We start from the raw sequence: 20,030 nt of genomic DNA, 5'->3' as shown, positions 1-20,030 counted from the left end.
ACTGCTATATAACCCAATTTCAGTTAATGAAATTAAAAATGTAATTAGAACGTTACCAACAAAGAAAAGCCCAAGTCTTGATGGATTGGTTCACTGCTGAATTCTACAAGACATTTAGGGAAGGCAATGTCAACACTCCTCAAACTCTTCAATGAAGAAAAAAGGGAAGAGAGTCTACCTAACTCATTCCTGGATCAAGTGTTACCCTAATACCCAAACCAGAGAAAGACCCAATCAAAAATGAAAATTACAGGTCAATCTCTAATCAAGACAGATGCAAAGATCCTCAACAAAATACTGGCAAGGGCTGGGGATTTAGCTGAGAGGTATAAGCACCTGCCTTGCGAACATGTGGTCATGAGTTCAACCCCTGGTTCAAAAAAAACTGGCAAGTAGAATGGAACAAGTCATCAGAAGATTATACACCATATCAAGTGGGATTCATCTCAGGAATGCAGGGGTGGTTCAACATACGCAAATCACTAAATGTAATATACCATATCAACAGAGCAAAAGACAAGGATCATATGATCCTCTCAATAGATGCAGAAAAAGCTTTTGACAAAATCCCAACACTCATTCATGATAAAAATCCTACAGAAAATAGGAATAGATGGTCTTTACCTCAATCTGATGAAAGCCATCTATGATACACCAGCAGCCAATATCTCACTAACTGGACAAAACCTGAAAACTTTCAATCTAAAATCAGAAACAAGACAAGGATGTCCATTATCATCACTCCTATTCAATATAGTTCTGGAAATATTAGCTAGAGCCAGAGCTAGACAAGACCCCTGAAACTCCATTGCAAGACTTCTAGATATAATAACCAAATTTAGTAATGTAGCTGGATACAAGATTAACACTAAAAAATCAGTAGCATTTTTGTACACAACAAACTCAGAAATAAAGGAAACCCTACCTTTCACTAGAGCACCCCCAAAAAATGAAATACTTAAAAATCAATCCAATGAAGTAAAAGATCTATGCAGTGAAGATTACATTACTCTGAAAAAGGAAATTGAAGAGGATTTGAGAAAATGGAAAGACATTTCCTGTTCATGGATAGGAAGAACCAACATTGTGAAAATGGCCTTTCTCCCAAAATTATTATACAGATTTAATGCAATTCCATTCAAAGTACCATTTGCATACCTCACAATCTAGAGAAATCATCCCTAAAATTCATCTAGAACTAGAAGAGACCTAGAATTGCAAAGGCAATTCTGGGCAACAAAGGCAAAGCAGGAGGCATCACGATCCCTGACTTGCCGTTATACTGCAAAGCTATGGTGATAAAATCATCATAGTAGAGGGATAAAAACAGACCTGAAGATCAGTGGAATAGGTTAGAAGATACAGCCATAATTACAAACACACTCAGCCACCTCATCTTTAGGGCCAAACATGTACACTGGAAGAAAGACGGCCTCTGTAATAAGTGGTGCTGGAAAAACTGGCTTTCCATATGCCAAAAACTAACACTAGAACCATGTCTGTCACTGTGCACTAAACTAAAGTCAAAATGGATCAAAAATCTAAATATTAAAACAGAAACACCAAATATGCTGGAAGACAAAGCAGGCAGAAATCTTGATGACATAGGAATAGGCAGAGTTCATGAGGAAAAATCAAACTGCATGGGAAATACTTCCCAGAATCAACAAGTGGGATCTAGTCTTGTTAGAAAGTTTTTGCATGTCAAAAGAAATGTCCAGCAGAGTGAAAAGAAAACCCACAAACTGGGGAAAAATCTTAGCCAACTATCCCTTAGACAAAAGACATACCTAGAACATATGAAGAATTAAATCAGGCCCCCAAAATTCAAGGACCCAATCCAAAAATGGGCATGTGAGATGAATACACACTTCTCAGATGAAAAAATATGTAATATCTGATCTTAATTGGCTTTATTCTGTCTTGTTCTGTTGTATACTTTCAAAATAAAATTTAAAAAAATATGTAACATCAGTGGTCATTCATGGAATGCAAATTAAAATAACACTGAGATCCCATCTCACCCCAGAAAGAATGGTCAAGATCAAGAAAACAACCAATAACCAATGCTGGAGTGGCTGTGGGGAAAAAGAAACTTCTCCACTATTGGTGGGAGTGTAAGCTGATGCAACTACTGTGGAAATCAGTGTGGAGACGCCTCAGAAAGTTAGGGTTAGAGATTCTATTTGACCTAGCTATCCTGCTTCTGGGCATTTTATGAGAAGAATTGAAAATATCATACCACAGTGATATATGTGCACCCATGTTAATAGCACAATTTGTAATAGCCAAATCTTGGAAATAGCCCAAGTGCCCATCAATCAAGGAATGGATAAAAAAGATGTGGTATTTTTATACAGTGGAGTACTATTCAGCTATAAAGAGAGATTGCAATGAGACTTTCATAAATAAATGGATGTGACTTGAGACCATACTTGTAAGTGAAATGAATCAAGCTTCCATGTGTAAATAACATATTGCCTCCCTCGTGTAAGAAACTGAAAAAGTATACACAATCCAAAGTCTACAATAAATACTATGAAAGAGTAAGAAACTGTTCAAGGAGGAAAAGTAATTGGGATAAGGGAGAGGAAGAAGGAAGGAAAAGGAAAAGACTTAAATTTGTGTGTACAGGGCTGGAGATTTAGGTCAGCAGCATAAGCGCCTGCCTGTGAGCGTGTGTGATCATGAGTTCGATCCCTGATACCAAACAAAAAAAAATTGAGTGAGTATTTATATATATATACATATATATATATATATATATATAATAGCTAAAATGACTACATTACTAATTGTATTAGCTATTGAAAGAGAACAGTTAATATTCATATGGTTAAATCAATTTTACATGTCTATATCTTATTCTAAGCAACCCCTTTGAAGGTAACAATATGCAATATTACAACCACTGTCCAATTCCTATCATCTTGTTTTGTAAACCTATACTGTTATTGTATTGGGTTTATTGTTGCTGTTTGTCTCTTGCTTTTTGTTTTTCTGTGTCTTTTTTTCTTTTAAATAAAAATAAAATATGTTGGGCTGGGGATTTAGCTCAGTGGATTAAGCGCCTGCCTGGCAAGCATAAGGTCATGAGTTTGATCCCCAGTACCAAAAAAAAAAAAAAATTTGTCTATAAGGCAAGTAAGGTGGAGATCAATTAAAAATGCTAATTTGACAATTTTATACATTTTGAAATTAAATAAAAAGCCACAGGTCAATAAAGAAATTGTAGAAAAGATACAGAAAATATAGAAACTGATGAGATACAGCTAACGGCTTTCTTAGAGGGAAATTTGTACCTTTATATGCATATGTTAGAAGAAAAGCTGGGTATGGGTGAGCTAAGTGGCAGCTCAAACAGCTAGAAAATGAATCCAGACACTATCAGTTCTACACTTACCTCAGTTGTGATCAGTGATGACCGTTGCCTTCTCCTTCTCCCGCAGCTCATGAGTTCCTTGGGTTCAGGGATCGGGTCTTACCACTTCGATCCCTAGAGCCTTGTAAAGTACTTTTACCTGGTTCACACCGGTGGGTGCAGATGAGTCAAACTTGTCACTGTCATAGGGTCTTTCCTAGCCCAGGATCTCAGACTGAGGTTCATAGAGGCAGGGGCTATGGCAAGGGGACGAGAGAGACCGGGGCAGGGTTGGGGTGTGCAGCAGAGCGGGGAGCCTGTGACCATGTTGCTGGATGCCTGGGGCCATGGGGCTGTATCTGACTGCAGCTCCAGGAGAGCACTGGCCCGGGATGGCCAGATCTCCCCACTGATTTATAAGGCAGAAACTGATTTTGATATGAAATCTCCACTTTTAAAGTGTTGGCAACTAATTAATTTTTTAAAAATACAGTGAGTGCCAAACCAAACTACACAGCCCCATGACTGCCAGATTGCAGCCTTGTTTTATTTTAGGCTTTCGGAGGTAAGAATGTGTGTCACCACTGAAGATCCCAGCCAGCAGACTCTGGAGCAACTTCTTCCACTAAGCATATTACTTGCCTGAAGAAAAAGGTCTGGGCTGCTCCCTAAGTGGATGTCTGGGTCTTATCTGTAAGAAGTCTGTAGGTTTTTAAAAAGCCTTTTTGGTAGTTATTCCTCCCAGCTGTACCAGACATGTGCTCCCAGTGATCCCCACCCCCTTCGCTGTAACATTCTTAATGATGCATTCTGACTTTTTCACTCTGTTTTCGACACATTTGTCACCACTTCTGCTTTTGGATCTTCATGCTGGAAAATCTGAGGCTTACATGGAAGATTGATTTTTAATGCCCCTTGCGTTGTTTTTCTGCTATAACATTTGCATGCAATTATGGCATTTTAAAAATAGGAGACCACAGAGTTAGAAAAAAAATCTTTTGGATGGGTGAGCAAATGGAAAGGCCTTTTATTCTGTTAACATCCCAGTTACATCGTGGAAACCCGTGTGACGATTTCTGTCCCTTGTGAGACAGTTACCTGGCTTTTGTTCCAGAGATGGCTGACTCAACCCTTGCTCCATCATGCAAGTTGATTGGAAGGCTCACAGGTTTTCACTGGCCAGCAGAGGTCACTATTTTGAAGTCATTAGAGGTACAATTGTCTAGTCCACAGCATCTCTTTTGTTTGTGGGAGGTTTTATGCACAGTTCTGCGGGAGATTTTTAAATCCTTACTTTTTGTGTTTTCCAAGTGCTCTACCAAATAATTTATTTGCATATATTATATTAAAAAGTGCCAGTGTTTTGAGTATACTAGATAGTTGTCATGAAGTGGTAACAGCTACCATTTATTATTTTGTGTGTGTGGGACCCTGTGTAGGGTTACCTAATCAACATGTGTGTCAGTAGCTGTCTTCCAGAGCTGTTGTGAGTTTACTTCAGAAGAACCTGAAGGGAGAGATAAATTGCTGTGAACACAGAATTAATGGAATGCATTCTGTGTATTCAAAAAGCAAGGTCTTTACTTTCTTGGGAGATGCTTTTTCCCCTCCTGAAGAAAGAATATTTCAGAAGCTCGAAGCACAGACCATCAGCAGTGTGTGAGGGGAGTATGCATTTTTGTAAGCAAAACCTCAAAGCGCTTGACAATTTTTCCTTTGCATGGTTCAACCTGCTATCTGCTGGAAGGAGCTAGACTGCTTGTTGGTCTTCTTGGAGCAAAGAGCCGGTGTTTGTCAGGCTTTGTTCTTCTCCAGATGGAAACAAATATTAATGATACATTGTCTCCAGAAATGTTCTGAGCTTAAGACTTACTTAGTAAATAAAGTTTACTTAAAGATTTGTTACTTCAGTTTACAAGGCCAGCTGAAGACTTCCTAACTTTGAAAAGAAATAAATAGTTTGTGGATGAAAAGACAAATCTGTTTTAGTGGACTTTTATGTACTCATGTTTTAAAATTAATCATCAGGATTTTCCATAAAGCTGGGAAGATCTGAGAGGACTGCTTGTGTTCCTCACTGGATAATGCGTGGTCTATTTGACCCTCTTAACTGAGAACAGTAAGGAAAGGCTTTGTATTTTGCTAAAAAGACTTTTGATTTTGCACTCTTACAAATTAGCCTGGAATTCAGCTCTCACTTCAAGGTGGTTTTTTTTTAAAGTTGCCATTAACCATAAAATTATTAAAATAGAAACCCAAAATTGTTTATATTTTTTTAGTTAACTAGTAAAGTGAAGTTGATTTTTTTGTTGACAGCAGATACTTAGTCAGGGACAGCTAGTAGACCCAATGGCAGTACTTAAACTCAGAACAAATGGCTGCATGAACTCCACACTTATACCTGGATTTTAATCAGAGGCTGCAGGAACTGGTTAAAGGACACTAGCTTAGTGTTCAGGTACTCGTGCATTCAACTAGTGGCCATGCATCGAGCACCTGCCACATGGCGCCCCTTTTCTGGGCACTGGGAACCACACAGAAGAAAGCAAATGATCTTCCCGTTCCAGGGGACAGATCTGAACCACAAACTCAGCAAAGGCCATGCAGTGAGTGCACGGAAGAAGGAATGCAGAGAGGTCAGCAGAGTGGAGTTTTATTTTAGGGTGGTCTGGAAGATCTTCCCAATAAGCCACATTCAGTCAGAGGCCTGCAGGGGTAAGGGAGGGAATAAGGGGTGGGGATGGACAGAGCCCAAAGCAGACAGCCCCAGGAGGAGCCGGTGAGCTCCAGGGTGGGAAGAGGGCTGTTGAGTGGTGAGGTCAGAGGCCTAGGCGGGGACCTGGCCTCCGCAGGCAGTAGCTCTGGGGAGGACTTCGCTCTCCATCCCTACAGCCATTGAGAAGCTCTAAGGACAGCGGGTAACCTGGCCAGCTTACCCTTGTACAGGTTCAGCCTGGCTATTCTGTGTGACACAGACGGGGAGAGAGGCTGGCTGACAGGAGTGAACACAGGGAGCTATTTAGGATGGGGCTGCTATGGAGGGAGGATGGGGAAAGGGAGGGAAGCGGGTGGGTTTGGTCCGCTTGGAGGGTTGACAAATTGCTGGCGGCAGGGTCGTGGGGTGTGAGGGTCTTTAGTACTAACTCCAAGGTGTTTGCTCTGGGCAGCTGGTGGGACAGAACTGTCACTTGCTGAGACAGGAGCAGGTTTACAGGGCCCAGCAGTAGCAAGATAGGTCAGTCAGATTTGGCAGCACAGAGCTGGAAACTCAAAGTGGCAGCCTAAGTAATAGCAACTGTACTTTTCCTCAAATAAGATCCAGAAATAGGCCGTCCAGTGCTGCTGTGGTGACATCCTGAGGTCATCAGGACTCAGCCGCCCTTTCAGGCAAGGAAAGGGAGGAAAACAGGCTAGGAGAATGGAAGCCTTCCTTTAAGGAGACTTCCTGGAAGGTCGCATACTGCTGGCTCTCACTGGCTACAGGGCCACGTCTGGTTACAAGGGAGCGTGGCAAATGCCCCCTGGAGGTTGTGTGCAACTTTTATTTGAGACAGGATCTTGCTGTGTTATTCAGACTGGTCTTGAATTTAGTATGTAGCCCAGGATGGCCTCTTAATTTGCAGCAATCCTCCTGCTTCAGCCTCCCCAATGCTAGGATTACAGGGGTGTCCTACCACACCTGGCACTGGACTGAATAATTTTTTTTAATCAATCAGGTTTATTGGTATATTTTAAGTATACATAACAATCACATTCATCATAGGGAATTTGTATCTGTACTTGAGATAACTTGGTTCCCTACCCTCCCTTCAACCCCTTTGACTTTTAAGTTCATTTCCAACTGTAACACTGCATGAGTCTTTGAGTTTGGCATACAGCAAGGTAAGTATGGGTTTTATGAAAGAGAGAAATCATCTTTTGTTTTAATTTGTTTTTGTCTTTTTCCTTTTTATCGGTACCGGGGATCAAACCCGAGAAATCGTCTTTGAAGAAATGATTACGTAAAAAGATGTGTATGAACGCCTTAAAACTGATTTTACAATTAGAAGGTTAATTTCAAATTTATGTATGAATATTATTCCATTCTTTTATTTTTCAGAATGCTCTCTGCATATACAGATTTTATTATGTGTCTGAAGAGAAACTTATGGACTATATGGAAATACTTGTGTGTATGCATAAACTCGCTATTTATAAGAAAAAATTAATAAAAATATGAAATAATGATAGCAGTGCCTCAGTTTTTGAGCTTAATCTGTTCTACAGTTTTGGGGCAGATGGCTGCCTTTGCATTTCTGTGGAGAAGACCGCGTGGTAATATTTGTCACCCACTGTGGGAGTTTGTGAAGGGAAGCAAAATTTTGCCAGATGCTATTATTTGCAAACTGTGTTATTTACAAACAAGCATTTGTACCAGAAACTTTACTGTATGCATTTCCTTATTCACACACAGATACATTGTTTCAGCCTCATTTACCAACTTTTGGGTCTGTTGAATCACTTTTCTACATAGCTTCAAATCCACAAACATCCCTCATACACAGACAAAGTCCTTGACCTCAAGGGGTGCAAAGTCAGCTGGGTGTGGTGGCGCATGCCTGTAATCCCAGCACTCTGGGACGCTGAGGCAGGAAGGCCACAAACTGGCGTTCAGCCTGGGTAACTTAATGATTTAGTAAGGCCCTGCCTCAAAATAAAAAAAATAAAAAGGTTGAAGATGTAGCCCGGGGTTTGATCTCCAGTACTGAAAAGGGGCCCGGGGTGTAGTTTATTATTAGGCCTACAGCAAATCCAGAAATTGGTGTGCAATATGGCAGAAAATACATGCTCCAAGAGGGGCGATGAGCAGAGGTCACATGTAGGAATGATGACAGTGGCTCTATGCTGTGGGGTTCGGTTGGGACGGGAAGCTGGCTGCATGCCCTTGAATTTGGTCAGATTGGGGTGGGGGTGGTCAGCCAGGAAGGCACAACAGGCAGGAGAGGGAAGAGGTGCTGCGGCCCAAGGGACAGACGCTGGTGTGAGGAGCAAGCAGACCTAGCCACGACGGAGCCCCGAGTTGCTTCTGCCAGCTCCAGGCCTCGCGCCAGCCACTTATCCTCTCCGGCTCTCAGTTCCTGCGTCTAGAAAGCGGCCCTCTCCGCTGCTGAGCGCGCGCAGTGGCGTCCGCAGCCCGGATGTGAACCCCAGTTGCGGGGCGGGGTGCTGTGCATTCCGGAAATTAAGGCCGCTTCACCTGTGTAACTCGTGCTGTCCCGAGGTATTCAAATCCGCTTTCTTTTGATGGTTTTTATATTGTCTGATTATGTTTTCCTTATAAATCCAGTGATGTGCTGAAAATTAGTGACGTTTTGAAACTTTTTTCCTCTTTGAAATAAAATGGATTTTTAAAAAACCAATTAAAATTTCTATAGCAAAGAGGTGACGTGTGATGCGCATTTGAGAAAGGGGTCTGACTTGGCCTGGCAATGGTGACACATTTGCTACTGCAAGCCACCGTGAAGGCTGCAGAATGCCTTGAGCTACCCAGGGGAGTTCTGGACTCTCAGTCTCTCTTCTTCTAAAAACTGGCCTTGGCTTCCTACCCACACCTCCCATTGCCCACACCTCACGCTCGCTGCCCAAGCGAATCTCCTTGGGGGCCCTTCTGCCCATCCCACTCCTGGCACCAAGTCTGGCCGTCTCACTGCGCTTTCTAGAGTTCTGCTGATTGCTCAGCAGCCTCTCTTGCTTCTTCTCAGTCCATCTTCCACATGGCAGCTGCGGGACTGTTCACAGCAGAATGGATCCAGTCCTTCTCTAGCATAAAAGCCTCCATTGCCTTTGGGATCCAGCCAGGCCCCTTTGCAGTGCAGCCAGCGCCTCGTAGCCACACTCTGCACAACATCCTCTACCTGACCCAAAAGCATTTCCCCAGCCCTCGCCCAGTTAGCTCCCAGCTTAGCCAGCAGCCTCCAGGAAAGCCTTTCTTGGCCTTCAGATGGGGTCCGGCCTCACCTCTCCTGTCCTGTCCACACAGAGTGTTCCTCCCACAGCGTCTTATTCTTGTAGCTGTCCTGTGTGATGAGTGCTCTGCACCCACTGTGTGGAAGCTCTGGTTCTCCGGCACGGAGGAGAGGGCCCGGTAGGGAACGTATAGACAGTGTTGTGGATGAGAATGGCCAGTACACTGCATGGCTCTGCATGCTTCCACCTTCCACGCTTAGCACTATCTTCTGGCCTCTGAATGAGGTTTAGAGGGTCTGCACCTCCTTCAAGAATGCTCAAACCCACTTTATAAACACCTGCTTCTCTTCAGTCATGTGCTCCATGCACGTGGACATCCACAGCACTGTGCTCAGAGGAGGGCCACAGCGGCCAAGCAAGCAGCAATCCCTGCTCCTGAAGAGCTCAGGGGCACTCCAGAGGCTTTAGGGAGAGCAGTGGGTTGAATGAGTGGTGTAGCCACAATGGCTGCAGGGAGAGTAGGCTGAAAGGGTCCGTCCAGCTGGAGGAGGGGGACAGATGGAAAGCTGGTCCAGTGGCTCAGGGCAGAGATGAGGCCTGGAGAGGGACAGTGGAAGGTGGAGAGGGAGCTGTTAGAGCAAGTCCCAGCCATTGGACTTGGGAGGCTGAGGCAGGAGGATCATGAGCCTGGGAAACTTACCAAGACCCTGTCTGAAAAAAGCTAATGCAATACACAATCAATTGCTAAATGGTAGTCCACTGGGACTATCCTAGTCTGTCCAGTGGACCTAGTCTACTTGAGCTGCTGTAATAAAATACTGTAGACTGGGTGTTTTAACCAGTAAATACTTATTTCCCGCAGTTCTGGAGACTGAGATCAAAGTGTTGGCAGGGCCCTGTTTCTAGCGAGGGCCCTTTCCTGCTTCACAGATGGGTGGCTTTTCACTGTGTCCCGCATGAGTGAGCGCTCCGTGCTCTCTGCCCTTTCTCTTCTCAAAGACAAAAATCCTACTGCGAGCTCATCAAAACCACATGCTTCTTAGTCACTTCTCTATCTTTTTTTTTTTTTTTTTTGTCTTTTTCATTTTTATCCGTACTGGGGATTGAACTCACGACACTTGCTTGCAAGGCAGGTACTTATGCCGCTGAGCTAAATCTCCAGCCCCATCACTTCTCTATCTTCTCTGAAGAGACATCTGTTGGAACCCTTTGCCCATGTTTTGATCAGATTGTATCTTTGTTTTATTGAGTCTTAAGTTTGTTACACATGTTCTGCATGCTAACCCTTATCAGAAAAGGATTTGCAAATGTCTTCTCCTGCTCTACAGAGTGTTTTTTTTTGAGTCTGGGTCTTGCCCTGTGGTTGATGTTGGCCTTGAACTCCTGGGATCCAACAAGGCTGCTGCCTCAAATTCCCTGAGTAGGTAGCAACGCACAACTGTGTCTAGCTGGGTTGTCTTTTTATAACTTTAATAATGGCCTTTGATGAAGACAAGCTTTAAATTTTGATAAAGTCTATTTTATCTGTTTTTTCTTTTGTTGCTCATGTTTTTCATGTCATACTGAAGAATCCATTGCCAAATCCAAAGTCAAAGAGATTTACTCCTACATTTTCTTCCCAGTGTTTCATGGTTTTTTGACTCGTTATTTATTCTGAATTACTCATTGTATATGGTGTGAGGTAACAGTTCAACAGTCCAACTTCATTATTATTTTGTACATAGATATTAATTGTGCATATTTATATACAGTTTTTAATAGTCCTGAGGATTGAATCCAGGGCTCTGCCGCCACTCTGCATCCCAGCCCTTCTGTATATTTTCAGTTTTGAGATGTGGGCATCTCACCAGTCACTACCCAGGTTCAGCTCTGATCTCTGTGCCACAGCCTCCCAGAATGCTGGGATTATAGGCATGTGCCACCCCATCCGACTTTAGTATTATTTTTTTTCTAGTATCACTTGTTAAAAAGTAGTATTCTCTGCTCCATGAGTGGTTTAGGCAATCTTAAATACACAGGGGGCAGGAGGTTTACTCTTACATGTGAGAATTTTGGTAGATCACTTAACTTTTAACTTTTATTTCCTTACCTAGAAAGTGGGGATGGTAACCTGTTTATCTCAGAGATCTTGCCAGGATTAAATGAGATCACACTCAGCCACAGCACGTAGGACAGAATAGTGAATGTTAACTCTTCCTTCTCTGTGACAGACAGAATCAGAGCCAGCAGTGTACTGTCTGTCACAGCTCGCTTCTCACATCTGCTCAGCACAGGAGATCTTAGATAGATACTAGTGCAGACACAAAAAAGAAGCAGTAGTCAGTCTTTTGTAATTCAGTCAGCATTCAGCAAACTCTTCCTCTTGCTAAATTGGTGTGAGAATCTCTGCTAGGTCTTGGAGACACAGGGGAAAGGCTGCCCCTGCCTTCACAGAGCTCGGTCCAGAATCAGAGATGGACTGTTAAACAGACAGTTACAAAACCATGCTGGAAGTTCTGACACAGAGTCCAGTAGACAGTGCAGGAAAGAGAATTCAGGGAAAGCTCTAGGAAGGTGACACTTAAGCTGGGTATTAAACAACCAGAAGCCAGGATTATGAACGGTGGGTGAGAGGGAAACGGTTCCTCCAGAAAAAACATCAACTGTGCCACTGCTGCCATGAAAGCACAAAAATGCCTTCCAGGTTCTAGAAGATGAAGACTCATTCAGGGTGCTTGAAACATGGGGCAGGGCAAAGACAGAGTTAGAAAATGTTTTGATTTTATTTGCAAAACTTTTGGGGAGCTGTTAATGATCTTTAAACAGGGCAGTTCCATGGTGAGATCTGTGTGTTAGAGGCAGACTGGGAGACCAATGTGTCATGAGGAGGAGAAGGAAGAGGAGGAGGATGAATGCGGTGAGAACTAGGAGAAAGGTAGTGAGGACAGAGAGAAGGGGGGTATTAGGTGAACTTATGACAAATCAAATATGGGAGACTTCTGGGAGAACATGGTGGATAGATAACAGCAGCTATGGAGGCTCTCTGAGATAGCCACCATAGAATCCAGGAATGGTGTTGTGTGAGGAGTCCTAAGCAAGGGGAGATATAGCCTGCCAACCCAAGAACGAACTAAGCTGAGAGAAACCAACTGGAAATGCAATCCCGGTGCTATAACTGGAACAGATAAAATCTCAGCGCTGAAGCAGGAACCTGTGCGATTTGAATTTCTTGCCGCCGCTGCTGCGTCTGAATCAGCACGGCAGGGACAGAGATGTGAAAGCTCTGAGAGCAGGAATCGGCAAACGGAGTTGAGAGCAGGACTGGCGGGGAGCCCTGCATCGACCTGTGGTGAGTGAGAGGAATGGGGACTCTTCCATAGATAAGAGACTCCAACAGATGACATTCTGGGACTGGGCAGACTAGCCGGAACAGGATGCTGCAGTGACTTTAGTTGTAGATCCCCCTCTCAAGTGGGATTGGTGGGGAGCCCTTGGCCTGGGTGACGTCACGGACTAAGACCCAGTAGGCTAGCCCAAACCAGGTCCCTGCACCTGGCGGTGCACCCTAGCAGTGAAGCCTTCAGTAGCTTGACCTGGAGGGGCGGACCCAGCAGAGGCTGCCCAGATCTGTGTCTCTCTAGTACACTGCAGTGGGCGGGAACACCTAGCTGGTGGATTCAAACAAACTGTAACCGACAAATAAAGAAACTGGGCCTCCTGTATATGCTTGTATGGAAGGAACAAAAAATATGGGAAGCGGGAGAACAAGAAAGGGTCCTCAGTCCCTAATCCTGAGAACACTGATCCAGGAAAGGGAAATTCAAAGGAGAATGAGGACAGAAAACATGCAATATCAGACATGGTATCAATATCAGATGAATAGACATAAAGCGATATCTCTGGAGCCTCATAGACAAGTTCAAAGTGAAGTATTTAATGAAGTAAAGCAAGATATAAGTAGAATAGTTAGAGAAATGCTAAGCACCGCCCAAGAAAAAACAGATGGTGGAATGGAAGAACAGAAAAAAAGGGGAGAATTGTTTGATGGAGAAAATAGAGAAAACACAGAATACGTGAAGCAGGTTCAAAGAGATTACCAGGAAACTAAAAACTCTACTAAAAGCTGGCATAACAATTTGAAAGAAACTAAGGATAGATTATCTGAACTAGAGGACAGATTTGTAATGTGGGAGCATGAAATGAAAAACTTCTTAAAAATAACAAGGAAACAAACAACAATAATACAAAGGCTAGAGAAGTTGATAAGAGGATCTATAATTCAAGAATTAAGAACATAAAAGAAGAAGTAGGGACACAAACAAATGAACTACAAAGGCTATTCACAGAAATAATTCAGGAGAATTTTCCTAATTTAGCAAAAGGTAAAGATACTCAGATATATGAGGCATACAGGATCCCAGCCACCTACAACCCAAACACAGCTACACCCAGGCATATAATAATCAAAATTCCAGAAATCCAATATAAGAACAGAATACTAAAAGCCGTCAGAGACAAGAAACAGATCACTTACAAGGGAGTACCCATCAGAATTACATCAGACTTCTTGGCACAAACCATCAAATCACAAAGAGCGTGGGGGGAAATAATTCAAGCTTTGAAAGATAACCTCCAGCCAAGATTGATACATCCTGCACAACTGTCCCTAGAAATTGATGGAAAAATCAGGTGCTTCCAGGATAAAGAGGAACTAGGGGAATTTGCAACCACCAATTCAACTCTACAGAGAATACTGCAGGATATTCTAAAAAAGAAAAATACCAAGATTCCAGAAACAGTGGCAGAGAGGCCACAATGAATGGAGCAGAAAGCAAAATGAAGAAGACAACCTGACAACTAATGACAGAAAAAGAGCTCAACAGAAATGAGGCAGAGAAGGTTGGATGGTAGGAACAGCTATTTTAGAGAAAACAAGACATCATAATAGCTATTGCTGATTTAATATCGTCTTGTTTTGAAGTCCCATCAAGCTTTTATTCTTCTGTTTCCATTGGTCTTAACAGTTTGTATCTTATTGGATTTTATTATATGTGATAATATAAACAAAAACTTTTATAGACAAGGAGATTATACAGAAACCATTGTTCATTTTCTGATAGTTGGTTCTAAATACCCTGTAATACTGTCATTCTCTTGAATGGTTTTACATTGTCTTGATATGTTTGGTGCTACAGTATACAAAGTTATACTCAAAGACTTCAAGGAAAGAAACACTATGGTAACTACTTTTATGTCAGGATATCTTGTGGTGAAACACTATTTTGCTTAAATGGTTATGTTTTGACCTGTGCTGTTTTGTTGTTATGCTCTCTTTTATCTCAATCTGCTTTTTTATTATTTACTTTTTTATTTTTATCTTTTTAATTAAGGAAAAATAAATAAAAATAGCAGGATATATTATAGTAACCCACTTTGATTTCCTATTAACTTGATTTGAAACCCTGTATTGCTCTTACTATCTTGTTTTGACTGATTTTCCTCTATTCTGTTTTGCTTGATAGTACCAAGTTCGAGAGTATAGGCAACAACTGTGAAGACAGTAAGATTCACTTGACGCCCATTCTGGTTGAATATTATCTGCTTTTGAAGTCCTGCAATGTCTCCAGTGTTTTGGTTTTATTGGTTTTGTTCTTTACTGTTTTGCTCAATTTTATTATAACTGATGATATAGGCAATTCTTTTTAAGATAGCAAGAGGCATTATGGTAACCATTGTTGATCACCTTGTATTTTGTTTTTACATTATGTATTATGTCCATCCTTTTTATTTGACTCTGTTTTGTTATGTCACATTTGGTTTTACTCTCTTCAAAACAGGCTGACTTTGCAGTATAGAATGTCTGAATGAACTGTTCTTGTGTTTGGAAATTTGGAGACTCTTTTGGTCTGCTGGTCCAGTTGGTTAAATGACTCATTCAGCAAATGCGTCAGGGTCCCAAGTAAACGTGTAGCACTCTGTGGCATGTGTGTGTGTGTGTGTGTGTGTGTGCGCGTGTGTGGTGGAGAGAGAAGGCAAAGGAGTCAGCCCCTGGTCTCACCCAAGGACAGAACTGGAAAGGCCAGAACTCTAAACTTCTTGCTTTCTTTATGAGGGGCAAACAGACCAGGCAAGAGGTTATAATTTGACTAAGGTCACATGGCCTGTTGGCAGAGCCAGCTCTGGCAGATCAGAAGAGTGCGTGGGTGGGGATGTGGGCATCTGGTGGCCTTGTTGGAGGGTTGGTGAGTTACTCTCAGTGCTCTCTACTCAGCCCCTTCTGCCACAAAAGTAGTAATAGTTCCCAGCTCCAAATCCCAGCCCAAGGGGAGGCTGGGTACCTAAGCACTGTTTGGCCTGTGTGTTCCAGGCACCGTGATTGATGTCTGAACGCCTTAGGGGCAGCACGGATGACACAGGAGGAAGAGCATTGGCTTTGGGGTCAAGAAGCCTGCACTTGGGTACCAGGCCCGCCACACCCCACCACACACTGCTGCCAGCCAGTGACATCCTCTCCTCAGAGTTGGGGTGGGGTGGGTCTAACCGAAACTTCAAGGCCCTTCCTACCGTTTGCTCATCGGAAGAGACTGTTTAGGAAGTGATAAGATGGTAAATTTTATGATTCTTAAAATCCTGGTGTCCCCAGATTCGGGAAATGCTGCTGCTGGGGTGTGTGTGTGTCTTACTCTTGCAGAATCCTGTGGTGTGAACCTTACCTGTTGTCAGTAGGAAGGAGAGCCAGGTTACTTTTCTCAGTTTGAAAACAAGGCCAAAGAGACCAGACCCTGAACGAAGTGCAGCAGGACCCTCAGGCTGTCGGGAGCTCAGCACGCAGAGCTCAGGGGAGGTGCAGAATCCAGAGCCGTAGATGACCTGCAGAACCCACTTGGGGAGAGGGGAACTGGATCCTACCGTAGCCTTCTAGCCTTCGCTGAAAGCCAGGCCCAGAACACCCCCACTTTATACAGAAGGAGACTGGTGCGCTCTCTGAGAGGCTATCTGAGCTATTGCTTCCAGGCACCCAAAGCCTTATTCCCTTCTCCGGTCCCCTCCGGACACGGCTTTGTTGGGGGCGGAGTCCCCGAAGCAGGAGAACCGGGTGCAGACACTTTGAGACCTCCTGGTCTACATGGACTCTTTCCCGGGGAAAACACTTACCACAAAGGCGAAAGTGTGGGAAATTGCGCGGAGACGCCTGGGTTCGCTCCCAGCTTTGCCGCTACCTCGCGTGAGTTCCTCAGGCAGTTGGGTGGATTCGGCCAGAAAATTTCGTCTTGGTTCTTTCCGCGTTGGTTAGCAGGTATCGCGTTCCCAGGTGGCCGGGACAAAGAACGACCGCGATTGGGGAGGATCCCGGTCGGGCCGCAGGGGCGCGCTCGGCCGGCCGCACGTTGCCCGCATCCCCCGCGCCGCCCCGGTCCTGCCCGGCTCCGCGGAGCAGGGCGGCTGGCCAGGCGCGCAGGGATCCGCTCGGCCGCCGCCTGTCAAACCCGCGGCAGGCTCCGCCCAGTGCCCGGCGAGGAGCCCGCCCTCGGGCGGCGATTGGCCTGGGCCGGCGGCCGCGGCGAACCAGGGGCCTGAGTCGCCGTCTGGAGCCGGGTCCGGTCCGCCCCGGGTGCCGCCCCGCAGGACGCAGCTTCTGCGGGGGCTTCGGCGCCAGAGGAGGCGCGCGGAGCCCTGCGCCCCGCGACTGCAGCGCCCGCCGCGAGGTGAGAAGGGGCGCGCGCCTGGGATCTGCACCCGAGGCGGGCCGTGCAACAGCGCCCGGAGCAGGGTCGCTTCGGGTGAACGAGGGGAGCGCCCGGGAGCGAAGAGAGTTTGGGGACCCGGGCCCTCGAGCCCTCGAGCCCAGGGTGAAGACCGAGGCAGGCTTTGGCGGCGGGAGTCCCCAGCGCGCGGCGTGCAAGCGGTAGCTAGTGCTGGTGATGTCCGAGTGTGAGAATGAAGCCAGCCCGCGAGCGCGCGTTTACCGGGTGTGCGTGTGCGTGGGAGCCGGCATGCACCAGCATCCCCCACACGAGGAACTGCGCGCGCGACGGCGCGTTTCTCCTGACGCGCCTGGGAATGTATGTGTCTCAGAGTGCGCGTGATGGGTCCACGCAGCTAGGGTGAGCGCCCACCTTCGTTGGACGGGTTTGTGGGTCGCGGATGAGCTGCGGCGGGTCCGCGCCCAGTACCGGTGAGTGCGCGCAGCCGGGCCGGCCGGAGCGCGCTTGGAGTGCGCAGCCAGGCACCCTCTCCAAGCTGCCTGCTGCTTCGCTAGAGCCCCGCTCTGGGGATCCTGTCGCCACCAGCTCCCTGCTCCTCCAGGGGACGCCGAAAGGCGCTCTCCCCGCCCAGCCCTCAGTTTCGCCATTCGTCCAAAGAGGGCTGGGCTCGGTGGAGGCGGATTCCGGCCCGAGGCTCAGGGGCTCTGCGGAAAAGCGCGCGGCGGAACCGAGCAGCCTTCTCTCGGCGCGGAGAACCAGGGAGTTCTTGGGGCCAGGTGGATGAAGGTTGGGTCGGTACGGTCCACTGACCTATTCTGGCTGAGCCGAGGGCGGTCTCCTGGGAAGACGATCCACCGCCTGCATTCTAACGCGCCTGTGCTATCTCCTCTCCCCAGGAGCCTGGCGCGACCCCCAGCCGTGCGCCCCGCCCCGGCGCCATGCACTGCGAGGTGGCCGAAGCGCTTTCGGACAAGAGGCCCAAGGAGGCCCCCGCTGCGCCCGGCCCCGGCCTCGGGCCCGCCGGCCTCGGCGCACACATGGCCTTCAGGGTCACTGTGAGTGGCGGCGGCTTCGGGGACGGGGTCGCGCGGGACTTGCTCCCTCGACTGCCGGTGCCTCCGCCGCGCGCCCACGATCTCCTGCGGCCCCGGAGTCCGCGAGACTACGGCTCATCCAAGGCTGCCGCCGCCGGCGGGAAGGGTGAGTCTGGCCCTGCCCACGTGCCGGCCGCGGGTGTGGAGAGTCGTTCAGCTCCTCGGTGCACAAGCCTTTGAAGGGACACTTCGGAATTTTTCTCCGGAGTTCCTTGATTTCTCTGTAATTGTATGGGGTTTGCTTGTCAAGTATAAAATGATGCCTGCTTTAGGAAACAGCTAATTTAAACTCAATAAGCATGGAGGAACAGTGTACATAGAAAGCACAAATGACATAATTTTGTTTCTTATGTTTCCGATAAAAGTTGTAGGATACATCAACATTTTACTGTAAGGAGGAGTAGCAACCCCTGTGATGGTTGTTTCTGAGCAGCTGAGTATTCCAATCTCCTTAAATAACAAAAACCAGAAGGGTTCTTTAGCAGGACCCCACCCCTCTGGGGACCTCAGTTTCCCCATCTGTCAAGAGAGGAATTAATGATTTCTAGATTCCGGATGGAGAATTAGCTGGCTCTGTAATGCAGCCTGGATCAAGTCTTGACTGAAAAATGGACTTTTGTGTAGTTTTTTCAGAAGCATCATCTTGGGCAAAAGTCACTTTACAAAGCTCTTTGCTACCAGTGAGGCTGGAGAAGGGCGGCAGCCCGGTGTGGGTACTGGCTGGAGTCACGGAGGGTGACGATGTCCTCATGAAAGGGTTCATCCCCTCCGTTGAGCCATTATTTATAGGTTTCATGCTGACAGATAATGAAACAGGAATTTGAGAAATTGTTAAGGCTCTTTTCCCCCTTTGGGAGAAACCGAAGGTTGGGGGTTTGACTATCTCAGCACTTGAAACCTCTTGATTTTCTTTCCAGGTGATTTTAAGGAAGGCTGCTTTTTCTCAGGTGCAGAGCACCTGAGAAAAGGCAGCCAGTTTGCTGCCCAGTTCTAGCCCTGGTCAAATGAGATAAATGTACCTATGTTTTGTTGTTGTTTGTTTGTTTTTTAAAGAAAACACCTGACTTTGTAGGAGAGTGATATTTCTTGTCTTCCTTTAAATGTCACTCTCTTATCCAAGACATAAAGACCACATTTGAGAAAAACTGCAGAGTTGTTGCTGGAATGCACTTGCAAGGTCTCTGCCGCCGAGAAACTGCCTGCACTCCCTGGCTTGTCCTGTTCAACCCTGCTTCAGGACTCGGTCCTCCCGACTTCCATATCCTACTGCATTCTAGTGTGTTTTAAAAATCACAGCTAATCTCAGAGCCTTCTATTGTCCGGAAGGTAGCCTTTGTTCCTCTGTTCCCTCCAGTGGTCAGATACCTTTCATCTGTACATTGTGTTCCCTACCTATTCTTCCTGCCAGTTCCCCCATCCCAGTTATTTGTATCTATACATGGCCCCACCCAGTGTGTCTAAAAGGAGAAATCTTTATGTTGGGATTGCATTTGCCAAGGGCAGAGGAGGATGGGAGACAGCTCCTTTATTTGTACCTCCAGTCGGGCTCTGGTTACATTTTCTGCAGGAGGCTGCTAAACTGTTTTTGTTTTTCCCCCACAGCCTCCCAGTGAGACTGGTAGGTGGGATTTATGACATACATTTGCAGGATGAGGAAACTGAGGCCCTTGGGTGGGAGAAATGTCTGGTCTGTAGAAGGCCACCCCGCACATCAGGCCTGGCTCTGGCATCACCTGGCCTCCAGAGAAGGGAAGGTAGGGGGGGTAGGGGTTTCCTCTGGCATGTTCCTTGGTCAAGGGTAGCGGCCTGGGAGAACCCAGTGGATTTCTGCAGGCTCTCAGAAATGCTGTTAAGGAAGGACACCTTCCTGCTTCGCCGTCTCCCACCACAATAGCTGCCAGCCCCCGTGACCCTTCCAACATGGTGCCGAGTTCCAAGCTCTCA

General features: G+C 46.0%; 1 protein-coding gene and 1 long non-coding RNA gene across 2 annotated transcripts in view; one reads left to right on the top strand and one right to left on the bottom strand.

Moving 5' to 3' along the window:
• Positions 1–4,357: 4,357 nt before the first annotated feature.
• LOC134473079 (uncharacterized) lies at positions 4,358–16,771 on the bottom strand. The gene is made up of 2 exons (XR_010043192.1): positions 16,442–16,771; positions 4,358–9,904 (listed from the first exon to the last, which is right to left on the bottom strand). It is a non-coding gene; the product is annotated as an uncharacterized LOC134473079 (long non-coding RNA).
• Positions 16,772–16,873: 102 nt separating this feature from the next.
• Positions 16,874–20,030, top strand: part of Glis1 (GLIS family zinc finger 1) — a 171,936-nt gene continuing 168,779 nt past the window's right edge. The window contains exons 1-2 of the mRNA XM_063236527.1: positions 16,874–16,992; positions 17,889–18,192. Of these exons, the coding sequence (XP_063092597.1) occupies positions 17,931–18,192 (262 nt within the window). The 5' untranslated portion in view covers positions 16,874–16,992; positions 17,889–17,930. The remainder of the gene's footprint in view (positions 16,993–17,888; positions 18,193–20,030) is intronic.

Source organism: Cavia porcellus, unplaced genomic scaffold (genome assembly GCF_034190915.1).
Source record: "Cavia porcellus strain 051 isolate PalLab524CR breed Dunkin Hartley unplaced genomic scaffold, mCavPor4.1 scaffold_25, whole genome shotgun sequence".
Lineage (NCBI taxonomy): Eukaryota > Metazoa > Chordata > Mammalia > Rodentia > Caviidae > Cavia > Cavia porcellus.
The sequence above is the reverse complement of the archived record's forward strand: the minus strand, read 5'-3'. Positions and strand labels throughout refer to the sequence as shown.